The sequence below is a fragment of the Moschus berezovskii genome, chromosome 17 (assembly GCF_049115385.1).
Source record: "Moschus berezovskii isolate FMDL1 chromosome 17, NW_MosBer_1.0, whole genome shotgun sequence".
Classification (NCBI taxonomy): domain Eukaryota; kingdom Metazoa; phylum Chordata; class Mammalia; order Artiodactyla; family Moschidae; genus Moschus; species Moschus berezovskii.
The window spans coordinates 27,120,662-27,134,104 of NC_142476.1; the positions used below are offsets into that span (position 1 = coordinate 27,120,662).

The 13,443-nt window shown below is 44.5% G+C and overlaps 1 protein-coding gene across 1 annotated transcript in view; it reads left to right on the forward strand.

The window, feature by feature from the left end:
- The window catches only part of COLGALT2 (collagen beta(1-O)galactosyltransferase 2), a 122,669-nt gene that overhangs the window by 87,227 nt on the left and 21,999 nt on the right, over nucleotides 1-13,443 (forward strand). Inside the window, exon 6 of the mRNA XM_055419114.2 lies at nucleotides 4,997-5,116. Coding sequence (XP_055275089.2) covers nucleotides 4,997-5,116 — 120 coding nt within the window. The remainder of the gene's footprint in view (nucleotides 1-4,996; nucleotides 5,117-13,443) is intronic.

A 13,443-nucleotide genomic window follows, 5' to 3' on the forward strand; every position in this document is an offset into this window, starting at 1 on the left:
TTCAAGAAAGTGAGCTATTAACAATTACAGTAACGATCCATGCCTAACAAAGGCCTCCTTGATAAACATTGCACAAGGCATTATTGTGACCCAGGCACTAAATTATTATGATATATCTTTTAAACCAAGAATTGGATTTGGAGCTGGAAGAATGACACAGGCTGGATAGGAATTTTTCAGCTATGCCCCTTGCTTGGGCTGTTCACTTGGATTTCATGCTTTATTGGTCAGATTCGCATGGGCCTACCCAGGGCATTGAAAGCAGGTGCAGAGGTGCAGAACTGTTGGGTGATTCGGGTCGGGAGAGGAGAGGCAGAAAAGCAAGGGGAGAGGATCAGTCCTCTAGGCTTTCCTGCTGTACCTAGCATTGTGTTAGGCTCTGTGACAGCTAGGGAGGTAAGATCTTTACGTGCGGAAACATAAGTAATACTCATGAAGCAATGAAAGCTGAGGGTCAGATTAGTGGTATAAACTGTGACCAGGGCAGGAGTCAAGGCAAGAAAGAATGTCTATCATTTGGGAGAATGACAGAGCTTTCCTGACAGTCATGTGGTTCTAAGGTAGCACTTTTACTCAGCTTGGAGTATTTTTAGATGAGACTTAAATGAGCCTCAAGTCCTGCACAGCCCATGGAGTGTTTCTAAGCTCTTTCCCTCTTAATTTCAAAGCAAAACACTTTCCTTCTCTCTTGAAAGAATAAGATGAAAGATGATTTATATTCTTTTGTTCTCACTCTTACGAAGCTCCCCAGCTATGGATCATCCATTGGAGTATCATTTTGTAAATATCCAGAAGGAAAGAGAAGGTCCACATGTCCCAGGCAGGACCATCTAACCACAAACCTTGAACCTTAATCTTTCACCTCCAACTCCAGACTTTGCCACGCATGTTTGATGAATGAGAGGAGCAATCCACGGGTGCGAGGGTATGACTGCCCATCCAGCCCAAGAAGAGAGCACAGGAGTCAGGGGCAAGTCTCTGTGGCTCCTATGAAGCCAGGGTCGGGAGTTCACCTCCCACTGTGGCCAGTGAGCTGGGCTGTGTATCGTGGCCACAGTAAGCGTCTTTGGCGCCAGCCAGTCATCCACCATATGTCTGCTGTGAGTCAGAGAGGCAAGAGATGAGGGTGATGGGCGGGCAGAGCTGCTCCTGCACATCATGGGCAGTGAGCAAAAGGGCCTCCTGTGTGCAGGGATGGCAGTCCAGAGTGACTCCTGGTTCTGAGACTCAGCTTCCAGACCCTGGGCACATGGAGAGATACTTGGCATTGGCTTTTTAGGGACAGAAGTTTGGCACTAATGATGTGGTTACCTTGGGGAGAGCACAGGTTCTCAGACTCTGAGTTTCCATCACCAAGGGTAAAGGTAGGTAGATCAGTCTTGCAATGTTAACGTACTCTATGAGCGCACGAAAATGTTTTCCACCTTCCTAAGGAAAGTACAGGCCTTCAGTAGATAGTATCCTTCACCATTCTTTTTTAGAAAGAAAGTTGTTTGCCCCAGAATTAGCTTTCATTGAGAATACCAGATTCTTTTATAGATTTTATGTAATTATCAGCTCATTTCCTTTTCAAATTTTTATATTCTTATCCAACTATCCAGGCATATAGTCACATCAAGTTCAAATAGTCCCCCTTGGTTTATTATAAAATTAGCAGTCACCATCCTGCGCCATTTCCCCCTTTTAGAAGACCAACACTTTTCACTGTTTCAGATGGTGGTACAAGTGTAAGAGTCACATCCAGGTTTCTAAATAGTATGCTTATAATGAAGTTTCTGGGGTTTTGGGCTGTGCCGCATGGCTTGTGGAATCTTAGTTGCCCTGACCAAGGATTGAACCCAGGCCATCAGCAGTGAGATGAGACCCCAGTGTCCTAACCACTGGACCACCAGGGAGCTCCCGTAATGCTACTTCTTGAATTTCTGTTTTTGCTTTAGGCCGTACCTATTGACTCTACTGGGCTTCCCAGGTGACACAGCGGTAAAAAAAAAAATTGCCTGCCAATGCAGGAGACACAGGAGACACGGGTTCAATCGTGGGTCAGGAAGATCCCCTGGAATAGGAAACAGAAACTCACTCCAGTATTCTTGTCTAGAAAATTCCACGGACAGAGGAGCCTGGCAGGGTCCAGTCCATTGGGTCGCAAAGAGCCAGACATGACTATGTATGCATGCAAATTGACTCTACTACTGAAGAGGAGTTAGTTCTGTCCCCTCCCTCTGCCCCCTCCATGCAGAAACATTCTTCCCATCCCTCTTTGTACTGTTACTATTTACTCTATTTTTGGCTGTGCTGGGTCTTTGTTGCTGCACAGGGGCTTGCTCTAGTTACGGCGAGCTGGGGACTACTCTCGAGTTGCTGTGTGCAGACTTCTCATTGCCGTGGCTTTTCTTGTGGAGCTTGGGCTCTCGGGTGCAGGCTCAGTAGTTATGGCACATGGGATTAGTTGCCCCATGGCATGTGGGCTATTCCTGGATTAGGGCTTAAATTCATGTCCCCCGCATTGGCAGGTGGACTCTCAACCACTGGACCATCAGGGAAGTCTGACCCCGTTCTCTTGATGGTTATGTGGTACTGATAGAGCAGTGGTCAGTGTTTTTGTTCTTATCATCATGGAAACCAAATTCCATTTATAGACCGTGGGTAGTTTTCCTTTCGTATATGACTTAACAATTGCCTTTTTTATTTGCTTAGTTTTATTATTGCTGCTGCTGCTGCTGCTAAGTCACTTCAGTCATGTTCGACTCTGTGCGACCCCATAGACGGCAGCCCACCAGACTCCCCCATCCCTGGGTTTCTCTAAGCAAGAACACTGGAGTGGGTTGCCATTTCCTTCTCCAGTGCATGAGAGTGAAAAGTGAAAGTGAAGTTGCTTAGTTGTGTCCTATCCTAGCGACCCCATGGACTGCAGCCCCCAAGGCTCCTCCATCCATGGGATTTTCCAGGCAAGACTACTGGAGTGGGGTGCCATTGCCTTCTCCAATTATTATTGCTAATACAACCCAAAACTAATCCCTAATCGTCTAGAACTCGTCTCCGAGCAGTCAGATTTCAGCAGATGTTCTTTGTGCGTGTGTGTGGAGGTTCTCCTGGAGCTCCCTGATGTCCTGCAGTCTGAGAGGAGCCGCATCATGGACCTGCGGCTGTCTCCTCTTCTCTTATTGATTCTCCTGTTCTCTGTGTCCTGCGTGGTCATCTTCTTCTTTTTTATATAATCCTCCTCCTTCCTCCCCCTACTCCTCTTTCTTCTCCTTCTTCCACATCATCCAGCCACTGTCTGAGGAAGTGTGATGGCAAGTAAATATCTATGACCCTGCATGTCTGAAACTGCCTTTCTTGTCTCCTCACACTTGATGGATAGCTTGGCTAGGTCCCATCTCTTCTTTATAACCAAAGCTTTAGAAAGTTGAATGGTAAAATTATTTCCCTAATTAGGGTCGAGAGGCAACCTAAACATTAAATCATTTCCCTCCTGTTTCCTGAATTCATCCCAACTTTGCAAGTGGGTCCATTTGAGTTTGAAGTTTCTCAGAAGCATTCATGTCAGCAAACAGAAGCACTAGTGAGTTCTCCTGGTGAAGGCAAGAGAAGTGACAGTGCTTACTGCTCCAGCCTTGATGGGAACCAGGTTCAGTCACGGGGAGGAGAAAGACTCTTTTCTTTTTTTGTTCTTCCCTGCTAATGCTACGAGACGGCCTCACCTGACTGGAGGAAATGTCATCTGCACAAAACAGAGAAGTCTCTATGCAGGTAATTCTCTGTCTCGAAAGCATAGGTGATTATAGAAATTAACAAATCAGAAGCTTGGACACATGGACCAGAGCTTGGCAGGTTCACCTATTTACTTAAGCAGTCTTTTCATTTGTCAGGACTGTCAGTTGCTGGATCTCTCTGAGGCCCTTTTGATTCCAATATCCCCAGCTCCCTGGTTGAACCAAGATTCTATGTAACTCTTGGAGTTAGCCAGCTGGGGCAGTGAAGATGGGTGTTGAAAACAAGAGGACTGTGCCATGACTCTGGTATTGTCATACTGCAGGTTCTTACTAGGTCTTGAAATGCAGGCTTCCTTTCTGACGCTTTTATAGAAGTTTCATGTCTGCTGGTCAACTCCAAGTCCATGTGAGCTCAGAGGAGAAATCAAGCCATGGAGACTCATGGAAAATTTTAAGTTTCCTTTGTTTTTTATTTTTTGTTCTGCATATGCCTGGAGTTAGCTTTAATAATCTGTCAGCCTTACGGGATTTTCCTGTTTGCTTTCATATCAAATGTGGCTTTTATTCCTCGTCTTCTCTTTATTTCCTGTAGATGGATTACAGTGTTCCATTCTGTTCTCTGGAACAGGAATTCCTTGCCTCCTTCTTGATCCCTTTGTGCCCTTAGTGTTCCTTCCAGGCCACGAGGATGCTCTCTCTTCAGAGAGAAAAAATCAATTTCCTCTGAGCTGAAGAGTGGCCCAGGTTTTTTATTTTGCCTCCAATACTGTGTTATACTTTCTTAATAAAGGAGCATTTTTGAGGACTACATACCCTGCCCGAAACAACTACTTGTTCAATTTCAGTGCCAAACAGTCTGGTCTCTTCTTCCTTAGTGGTCATCGTAGAATGAAGAAGTGTATTTTTTTTAATTTCATTTATTTGTTTACTTTTGGCTGTGCTGGATCTTCATTGCCGCTCGGGCTTTTCTCTAATTGTGGCGAGTGCGGTCTCCTCTCCTTTGCAGTGTGTAGGCTTCTCATTGTGGTGGCTTCTCTTGTTGCAGAGCACGGGCTCTAGGGCATGCGGGCTTCAGTAGTGGTAGCACCCAGGCTCTAGAGCATGGGCTCGGTATTTGTGGTACACAGACTTAGTTGTTCCGTGGCATGTAGGATCTTCCCCACCCAGGGATCGAGCCCATGTCTCCTGCACTGGCAGGTGGATTCATTTCCCCTGAGCCACCAGGGAAGCCCCAGACGTGTGTTTTCTGATTGGCTGCTTTTGTCCCTCTCCTGTGTCTGCAGGCATCCAGATGTACCTCTGCAACAGAGAGCACTACGGCTACCTGCCCATCCCCCTGAAGCCCCATCAGACCCTGGAGGAGGACATCGAGAACCTCATCCACGTGCAGATAGAAGCAATGAGTGAGTGACCCAGGGGCTGGTGGTAGCGGCTTGTGTTCCGTCGCCCCCATGTCCATATCAGCCGCTTCTCTGCTCTGCCAGGACTGGACTCTCATAGTCTGCCTTGGCTGAAACATAGCTGTTCATTTGTCCATTCATTTCAAACTTCTCTTTATGTGAAATACAAATATGGAAATGTGTCTTTTCCCCCAGGGAGCTTTGCTGCCTGGGAGCTTCCCATCCAGGTGGAGAGCTGGGTACACAGTAAATCCATTTCATACCATGTTATAATGGCTATAATGGTGTTTTGTGGTATGGATTTAAACCCTAATTTTGCTGCTTTCTAAGTATATGACTTTAGGCAAGTAATCTAACCTCCTTAGTTGTGAAATGAAGGTAAAACATCTAGGATTTGGGGGCCAATTCCCCATGATATATACAAAAAGTATATTAACGAAAACAGTAATTACAATGTCAACTTAATAATAGCTCATGATGTAGCAGATATCATGCTAAACACTTTTTGTATTTTGTCTCATTAATCCTTATAATAACTCAATGAAAGGGGTTTTATTATCCTCCTATAAAAGATGAAGAAATTGGGGTGTAGAGCATGTAAGTATCTTACTCTAGATCATTCTGCTAAATAAATGACAGATTGGGATTTGAGCCCATATAGCTTTCTCCAAAACTTAGGTTCTTAAACACTTTTATCATATGGCCTCTGGGTCTGGCATGATGTCAGAACTGGTAAATGCTTGATAATCAGGGGCTACACTAATTATTATGTATAATGTGCAGTGGTGTTTAAAGGAGAAAGTAACAAATATCCTCTGCCTGGGGGAGAATCTTGGAAATGGCTATGCCAAGGAGGGAACATTTGCATAATTGAATCTTCGGTCAGTAGCTGGGAAACTCTGTTATTCATCACTAGCGTGTAGGAGGTGGGTACGTGGGCAGTGGGTGTGACTGGGGAGGCACAGTGGCGAGCAGGCCTGAAAGGTGGGAAGGAGCTCAGTTAGAAAGACCTCTGGACTTGTCCTGAAGGGAAGGGAGCTTTTAAAGAGATTTTAGCAGTGAAACGTCAGGTTAAAATCTGGATTTAGAAAGGTCACTCTCTTGGTAAGAGAAGTAAAGCTGCAGCCTAGGGCACTGGATGCTGGTCTCAGGTCAGAGGTGAAGAGATCATTTTGGATATTACATGGTAAAGTAGGCAGAAGGTGGTGAGGATCTGAGCTAGGGCAGGAGCAGTGAGAGTAGAGATGAACGTTATGACTTAGACTTGAGAAGACTTAGCCAAAAGTTTGTGGATGAGCAGAAGAGGGACTGAGGGAAACTTCTAAGTTCTGACTTGAGTGTCTGGAACGACTGTAGGAATGTTAAACACATGTAGATTTAAGAAGACATTTACAAAGAAAAATCATGAGTTCATTTTAAAACCTTGAGTGGCCTGTGAATATCTGTTTCCCGCTCCTCACCCCCAGGCAATAAATTCATTGTTTCATGTTAGTCTCAAGACATAACCCATCCCCTGCTGCCTAGGAGGCACCCAGCAAATCTTTGTTGAATAAATGAATGGACTGGCCAGTGGATAGATGGAGAGATGAATCACACTTAAGTTCTATCAAGTCTAAAGATGTTAAGTTGGGGTTCATCAACAAGATAATGTGATATCATAGAATTTTAAGAAAACAGGAGCATGAGATATAGAAGGAAGTTCAAGTGAGATAACGACTGAAAAAGAGCCCAGTGAGTTTTTTCAGCTAATTTCCATAAAAAGGATGGTTTCAGAAAAGGCTGGCTCAGAATTTAAAGTGTTTGAGAAGTAATTAAAAAGCAAGGACACAGAGAAGAACAGAAATGTTTCTTTTAAGAAACATAGTTAGGACCAGAAGGTAAGAAAGACAATACTAATTATAAAGATTCATCAGACGATTCCTTTAAGTAGCAAGCTCTCCTACTGTATTTACACAGGACTGTGTTTGCAAAACGTCAGTCAGCCCAGTATAGCAGGGTCATATTGGTGGTAATGAGCAAAGCATGACCACAGACTATACTTGGGATGGGGAGCAAAGCGCCCCCACATTACATTACAGCCTTTGCTGCTGATGCATGTGATCGTTTGCAAGCCATTTGGTCTTTCCTGGTCTCCATATCCCTGAGTTTGCAAAAAGAAAGAAGAGCTCACTGCTATTTCTTTAAGTACAGAGAATAATAGAGCTAATGTGTGTGTGGGTCGGGGGGAGAACCAGTATTCATAGGGGGAATGAGATTTGAATCATCAGTTGCTTCACTGGCATAGTATTTCTCGAATCAGCCCTTAGGAATTTCTTTTGTGAGTTTCTGTAATTTCAGTGTGCCTGCCTCTTCTCTGTCTTCTAGACCCAGAGGCCAAGGGCAGTATCTTATTGCCTTCTATCTCAAACACCTAGCACAGTCCTTGATAAATAATTGGTAATGGACAAATATTTGCTGAATGTATGACCAGACAATGAAACAATGAGCAAATGAATGACACCTGTGTCGCAAAGAGCTCTGAACATGAAGTTAGACTCACAGACTTGAACTCAGGCTGTGTCATGTAGTCAGAGAGAACAACCTCTGAAAGCTTTAGTTCCTTTATCTGTGGAGTAAGGATAAGAACACTGACTTTGCAGGGTTGAGAGGAGCACATAAAAGAATAGACATCAACTCCATAAGACAGAGTGTTCCTGTTATTAGGACTCCATTCAGTGCTTGGTAATGTGCCTTCCCTTATCAGCCCCATTGCATGACTATCAGTCTTGGCTCCAAGTAGATGTCAGTTCAGAGAGGCTGGCCAGAGCCCTTTCTTCTTTTCCTCCACAGCAGGAGTCGCCAGCCTCCAGGATCTAATGCCCGATGATCTGCAGTGGAGCTGACATAATAGTAATAGAAATACTGCACAGTCAATGTAATGCTCTTGAATTATCCCTAAACCATCCCCTTGCTCTGGTCCCTGGAATCCCTCGACCCTCTCTAGACCACGCAGAGCCTGTGGCCACAGTAAGGGATTCCGATTTTTATTGTAAAAGTAATAGGATTCCATGTGGATGGGGGAGGGAGAGTGACATGATGATTTATGTATTTAGATAAATCATTCATGCTGTGGTGTGGATACTGGCATGTAAAGGGACCAGTACATCTATCCTGGTGAGAAATAATGGTGGTTGGAATGCAAACTGTAGCCGGGAGGTGATGACAAACAGGTGGATTGGGGATATATTTTGAGGGTGGAGCCAACAGGACTTACAGAGACCTGGATGCAGCCCGTGAACGAAAGAAAGGCATCAAAGATGACCCCAGGGGTTTGGCCTAGTGTGTCTTTTAATGAAACTGGAGAGGCTTTGTGGGGAAAGACTTGGAAGGGACGTTTGGCTGTGTAAGCTTAAGATATATGTTAGACATCTGAATGGAGAGATTAGGAGACATTTGAGTATGTGAGTCTAGACTTCAGGGAAGAGACTCCAGTTGGAAACAGACACTTGAAAGTCATCAGCATTAAAAAGATATTCGAAGCCATGGAACAGTGTGAACTTGCCTGGCCGGAGAGCATAGGAGAAGAGGACAGGGTGGAGGACAGATCCCTGGGGGAGACAAACAGCCAGAAAGCTGGAAAAAAAAATTGAGAAGTGTTTCAAGAAGGAACCAGCTGCTTTTGAGAAGTCAAGTAAAGTGAGGATAGGGAACTGATCACTGGTTCTCTCAGACAGAGGTCTGTGATGACCTTGATAAGAACTACTTCAGTGCAATGATGAGGACGAAAGTCACTGGAGTGGGCTCAAGAGAGCCATGGGGAGATGAGAAAGTGGACTCGTTGGCATGGGAGATGGAGAAATAGGGTAGTGCCTGTAGGAGAGTGAAAAATCAAGAGAGAGGCTGTCTCGTTTCATTGTGTTTTGTCTTTTGCGGTTTTGTTTTTTAAGATCAGATTTTAACTTGTTTGTATGCTAATGAGAAAAGTCCAAAACATAGGGAGAATTTAATGATGTAGAAAAGAAGATAATTTAAGGCCCTTGAGAAAACGAGTTCTAGATAGAACAGGGATGCTGTAGCAGATGGGAAGGCAGGGTATGTAGGCAGAGAGGCAGCTGGGTTTGTAGACTTGATGTGGAAGGGAAAGATGTGTCTAACTGGGCTTTAAACATTTTCTCCGTGATATATGTGATCCAGTCATCAGCTCAAGAGAGATAAGATTTCAGGAGAGAAGACAAGGCATAAAATAGACCTCTCAGAGAGTGGGAAAGTAAGCTTACTGTGAAAGCATACTTGCATCATTTGGCAGTATCGAGTGCCAATTTGACATCTGTGGTTGTAATTTTGAAGTCACTCAGTCAACACAACAGTGTGAATTTCTCTCTCAGTGTTCTTGGTGAGAAGAGGACAGTTGGGTTTAACCAGGATTGGAGTTTTACCAAGCAAGATCAGTCAGTGGCAGAGAATGAAGGGTCCTTCCAAGGGATGGTTAGAGCTGTAGAGCGTGAAATCTAGGTTGGGTACTGATGGGAGTGAGAACGAGAAGGGTGTGATGGACTCAGACAGTGTAGTGGGTCACTGGAGGAATGATCGTTGGTGCTGGATTATTGGTTGTTGGGTCACCACGTGGATGCTGTTTCTAAGAGTGGTGGGGGGTGCTGAGACTGTGAGCCGGTGGCTGAGGAAGCATGAATAGGAGGCACAGAGCTCTGCGACAGGCTTCAGAGAAGCTGGGGTTTTGAAGAATGAAAGAGAAACAGGTTGGAGTGAGTTGGAGGATATGAGGAAAATCAGCTTTCACACCAATAGCTGAAAGGGAGGCAGTGACCTCAAAGGAAAGTCAAGTCTTGGTCTAAACAAAAAGGCAAAGAGACATGCAGAAAAAGGGAAGGAACTGAAGATATCAGGGAGTTTATGAACTTCAGACTGGAGTTTCTAGAGGTCAGAGTAGAACAGTTTGGATCGGGTGGAGACAGTGTATAAAAACAACAGCTAACACTTCTAAAAGCACTGTGACCATCACTGTCATGTATTTGCTCATTTAGTACAGTAAGAGCTGGATAGAAAATTGAGGGATGGGTGACTGGAGGCTCGATCTTGTCACGGGGATAGTAGAAAATGGGTTGTGAGGCATGAGAAGATTGGTTGTACAAATCAGCATGAGGCAATGGGCTATCTTAGGTGCCTCTTCTCAGTAATGACATTTTGAGGCAACAGAATGTCATGTAAAGATTGTTTAAAATATTGCATCTGAAGTCAAAAGATCTAAAAACTGAGTTCCAGCTCTGCCAGTCACTCACGATTTGAACTCGGGCAAGATTCTGTCTGGGAGTCCTGCTCTCAGTTTTTACATCTATCAAGACAAAGAGTACAAGCATGGATGCTCAGTTGCTCAGTTGCGTCTGACCCTTTGCCACCCTGTGGACTGAAACCCACCAGGCTCCTCTGTCCATGGGATTTTCCAGGCAAGAATACTGGAGTAGGTTGCCATGCCCTCCTCCAGAGGATCTTCCCAACCCAGGGATCAAGCCTGAGTCTCTTACATCTCTTGCACTGACAGACGGGTTCTTTACCACTAGCCAACGAGAAGCCCCAAACAGCACACCCTGCCCCCCAATAAATGTGAAGATAAAATGACCTGGTGACTGGGAAATCACTTGTGTGTGTCAGTTGCTTCAGTCATGTCCAACTCTTTGTGACCCCATGGATTGTAGCCCACCAGGCTTCCCTGTCCATGGAATTCTCCAGGCAAGAATACTGAAGTGGATTGCCATTACCTTCCCCAGAAGATCTTCCTGACCCAGGGATCAAACCCTGGTCTCCTGCATCGCAGGCAGATTCTATACTGTTTGAGCTACAGGGAAATCCTTAACAAATCACTTAACAAATTGTAAAGCACCTAAATGCCAAGCATGACTGTATGGTCAAGAACAGAGACGTGCCTAAGGAAGAAGGTTGTTTGGGCCACAGTGTGCATGTTGTAATGTTGTAATGAGCGAGATGAAGTGCATACAAGCATTTGAAAGATATTAAAACAGCCCAGACACGCGAGTGAGGACCTGAGCTAGGGTGCTGGCTGCAGCCATGGAAGAAGTCCAGGAAACTATGGAGAAGTGTTAGGATTTGGGCCAAGCACAATCTTGCAAATTCTTTTCCGGGCATAATTGGGCTGGTACTCTGTTCTTTGGACGGAGTTTGCTCCAGTGTAGATGACAGAACGAGCAACACACAGTGGTCACCGAGAAACAAGAACTTACCTAACTGAGCTTCTGTGAACTCAGCCCAGTTGCCCAAGGCCAACTTGAAGCCAGTGGCTACCAAAGTCTAGTTGTAGGGGACGGGTAGAGTGGGAGTTAAGGGATCATGTGCAGGAGTCAGACCTGGGTTCAAATACCAGCTCTATCAGCTCTGTGACCTTAGGCATGTTATTTAAGCCTTTGTTTGCCTATCTGTAAAAATAGGGACCTGGCCTGTGGGACATGTTGTGAAGATTAAATAAATGTGAATACGTATATCAAGAGTGTAGCCCAGAGTGCAGCGGGTAATACAATCGCTATACCAATAGCAATTATTGTTATTCCTAAATCTTGAAACAATTCAGGCTCCAATGAGGCACATCCCAACTGGTGGTAGTATCTGAAGACGTGTATAGGGAGGGATTCTTGAGGGACTGAATTAACTATGGTTGATGGAGTCAGAAATGACCCAGAACAGGAGCTGGGATGTCTGATGACAGCAAAGAGGCATCCCCTCTCCCCGCATAGTCACCTTTTAGGTCTAATTGATATCATCTCCTATTTTTCCCTGTGGCTTAACTCTGCCTTCAGCTACAAACCCCAGGCCTGTGTCTCATGTTTCTGCTCAGTGGTGGCTTTCAGGACCGGCCACTTGTGGCTTTTGAGGGGATACTTGTCCTGTGCACACAGTGACTACACATGTTTGATGGAAGCAAAGTGGTTAAAAGCAGACTCTTCAGCTGAAACATTAAAGCCAGGCAACCCAAATGGAGACGAACAGAGATCAACAGGGAGACCAAAGTTTACCCTCCTCCTAAGTCTAAGGCCCAGGGAGGGAGGGCTAGACAGCTCCTCAAACAACACGAATGGGAAGGAGTTGGTATGTTAAGATTTTTTGCTTGTAAAACCTAACCCTGTACATGGTGACCCTGCAATCAACATTTGTTGATTTTAAAAGAAATTAATGGAGTTGGGTGGAGCAGGAAGAACCAAAATATTCTGGGCTGCTAATGGAAACAGAAACACACTCACTGTGTACTCATAGGAGTGTGATGGTAAGGGTCAGGTTTGAAATAATAAAATCAACTCTTGTGTTTGGCTTAGGAAATCTGTTTCACTAGTTTCTACAGTTTCACATGACTTGATCATAAGAGAAACTGGATGTCGTGGTTTCTCTTTAATATCCCAATAAAGGGTGAGTGAAACAAAAAAATATTCTTTGAATAGTATCTCAACCAGGAGAGCTGAAGTTATGCTGGGATATCTCATAGAGAATACTGAAATCTCATTTCCACGTGTTAGCACCTCATTCTAAGCTGCTTCAAATTTTTGCCTTCTCCATATCAACTTTGGCTACTAAGATCATTGCAGTGGGGCTGAGTAGGGAGCATGGGGAGGAAAGTTTGTAGATCTGAATAGCAGCACTCATGTGGCCATGACTAACTTCAAGGTGAAAAAGCCCCTTTCATATACCTGAAATAGAGGGGAATGGATATTGATAGACAGCAGCAATGGCCATCAGCAATAGTTGCTCAAACAACCCATTTACCTGCTCTCATGTAGCGTTTTCCTTGTATTACATCTTCAAGGAAAACCAAATTGGTACTTTGACTTTGTGCATACCAAAAATCTTCAAGATCTTCTTGCGCTCTTTAATCAGTATTATTTCTAACCTTTAAAACATATATATAAGCTTTTCTAAATAAAGTTTTTTTGAAATATGAAATAAAGAAAACTTCTATCACTTGAGATGCGATATCCCTCCCAACTGGAAACGCCCTTGTAAGCCCTGTACCAAGTTCTGGGATGTGGCCTGACCCTTGGAGGTGTGTGTTAGTCAGGGGCTTCCCTGGTGGCTCAGATGGTAAAGAATCCGTCTGCAGTGCAGGAGACGTGAGTTTGATCCCTGGGTCCAGAAGATCCCCTGGAGAAGGAAATGGCAACCCACTCTAATATTCTTGTCTGGAGAACTCCGTAGACAGAGGAGCCTGTTCATGTTAAAATAAAGGGTCTTTTGAGTACCTGTAGCTAAACCTGCCTGGATGGAAGAAAAAAAAAGTAGTCCCAGAGTTTTACATTTTTAAATGTATAGAAAAAAAAGCATTCTTTAGAAAAAGT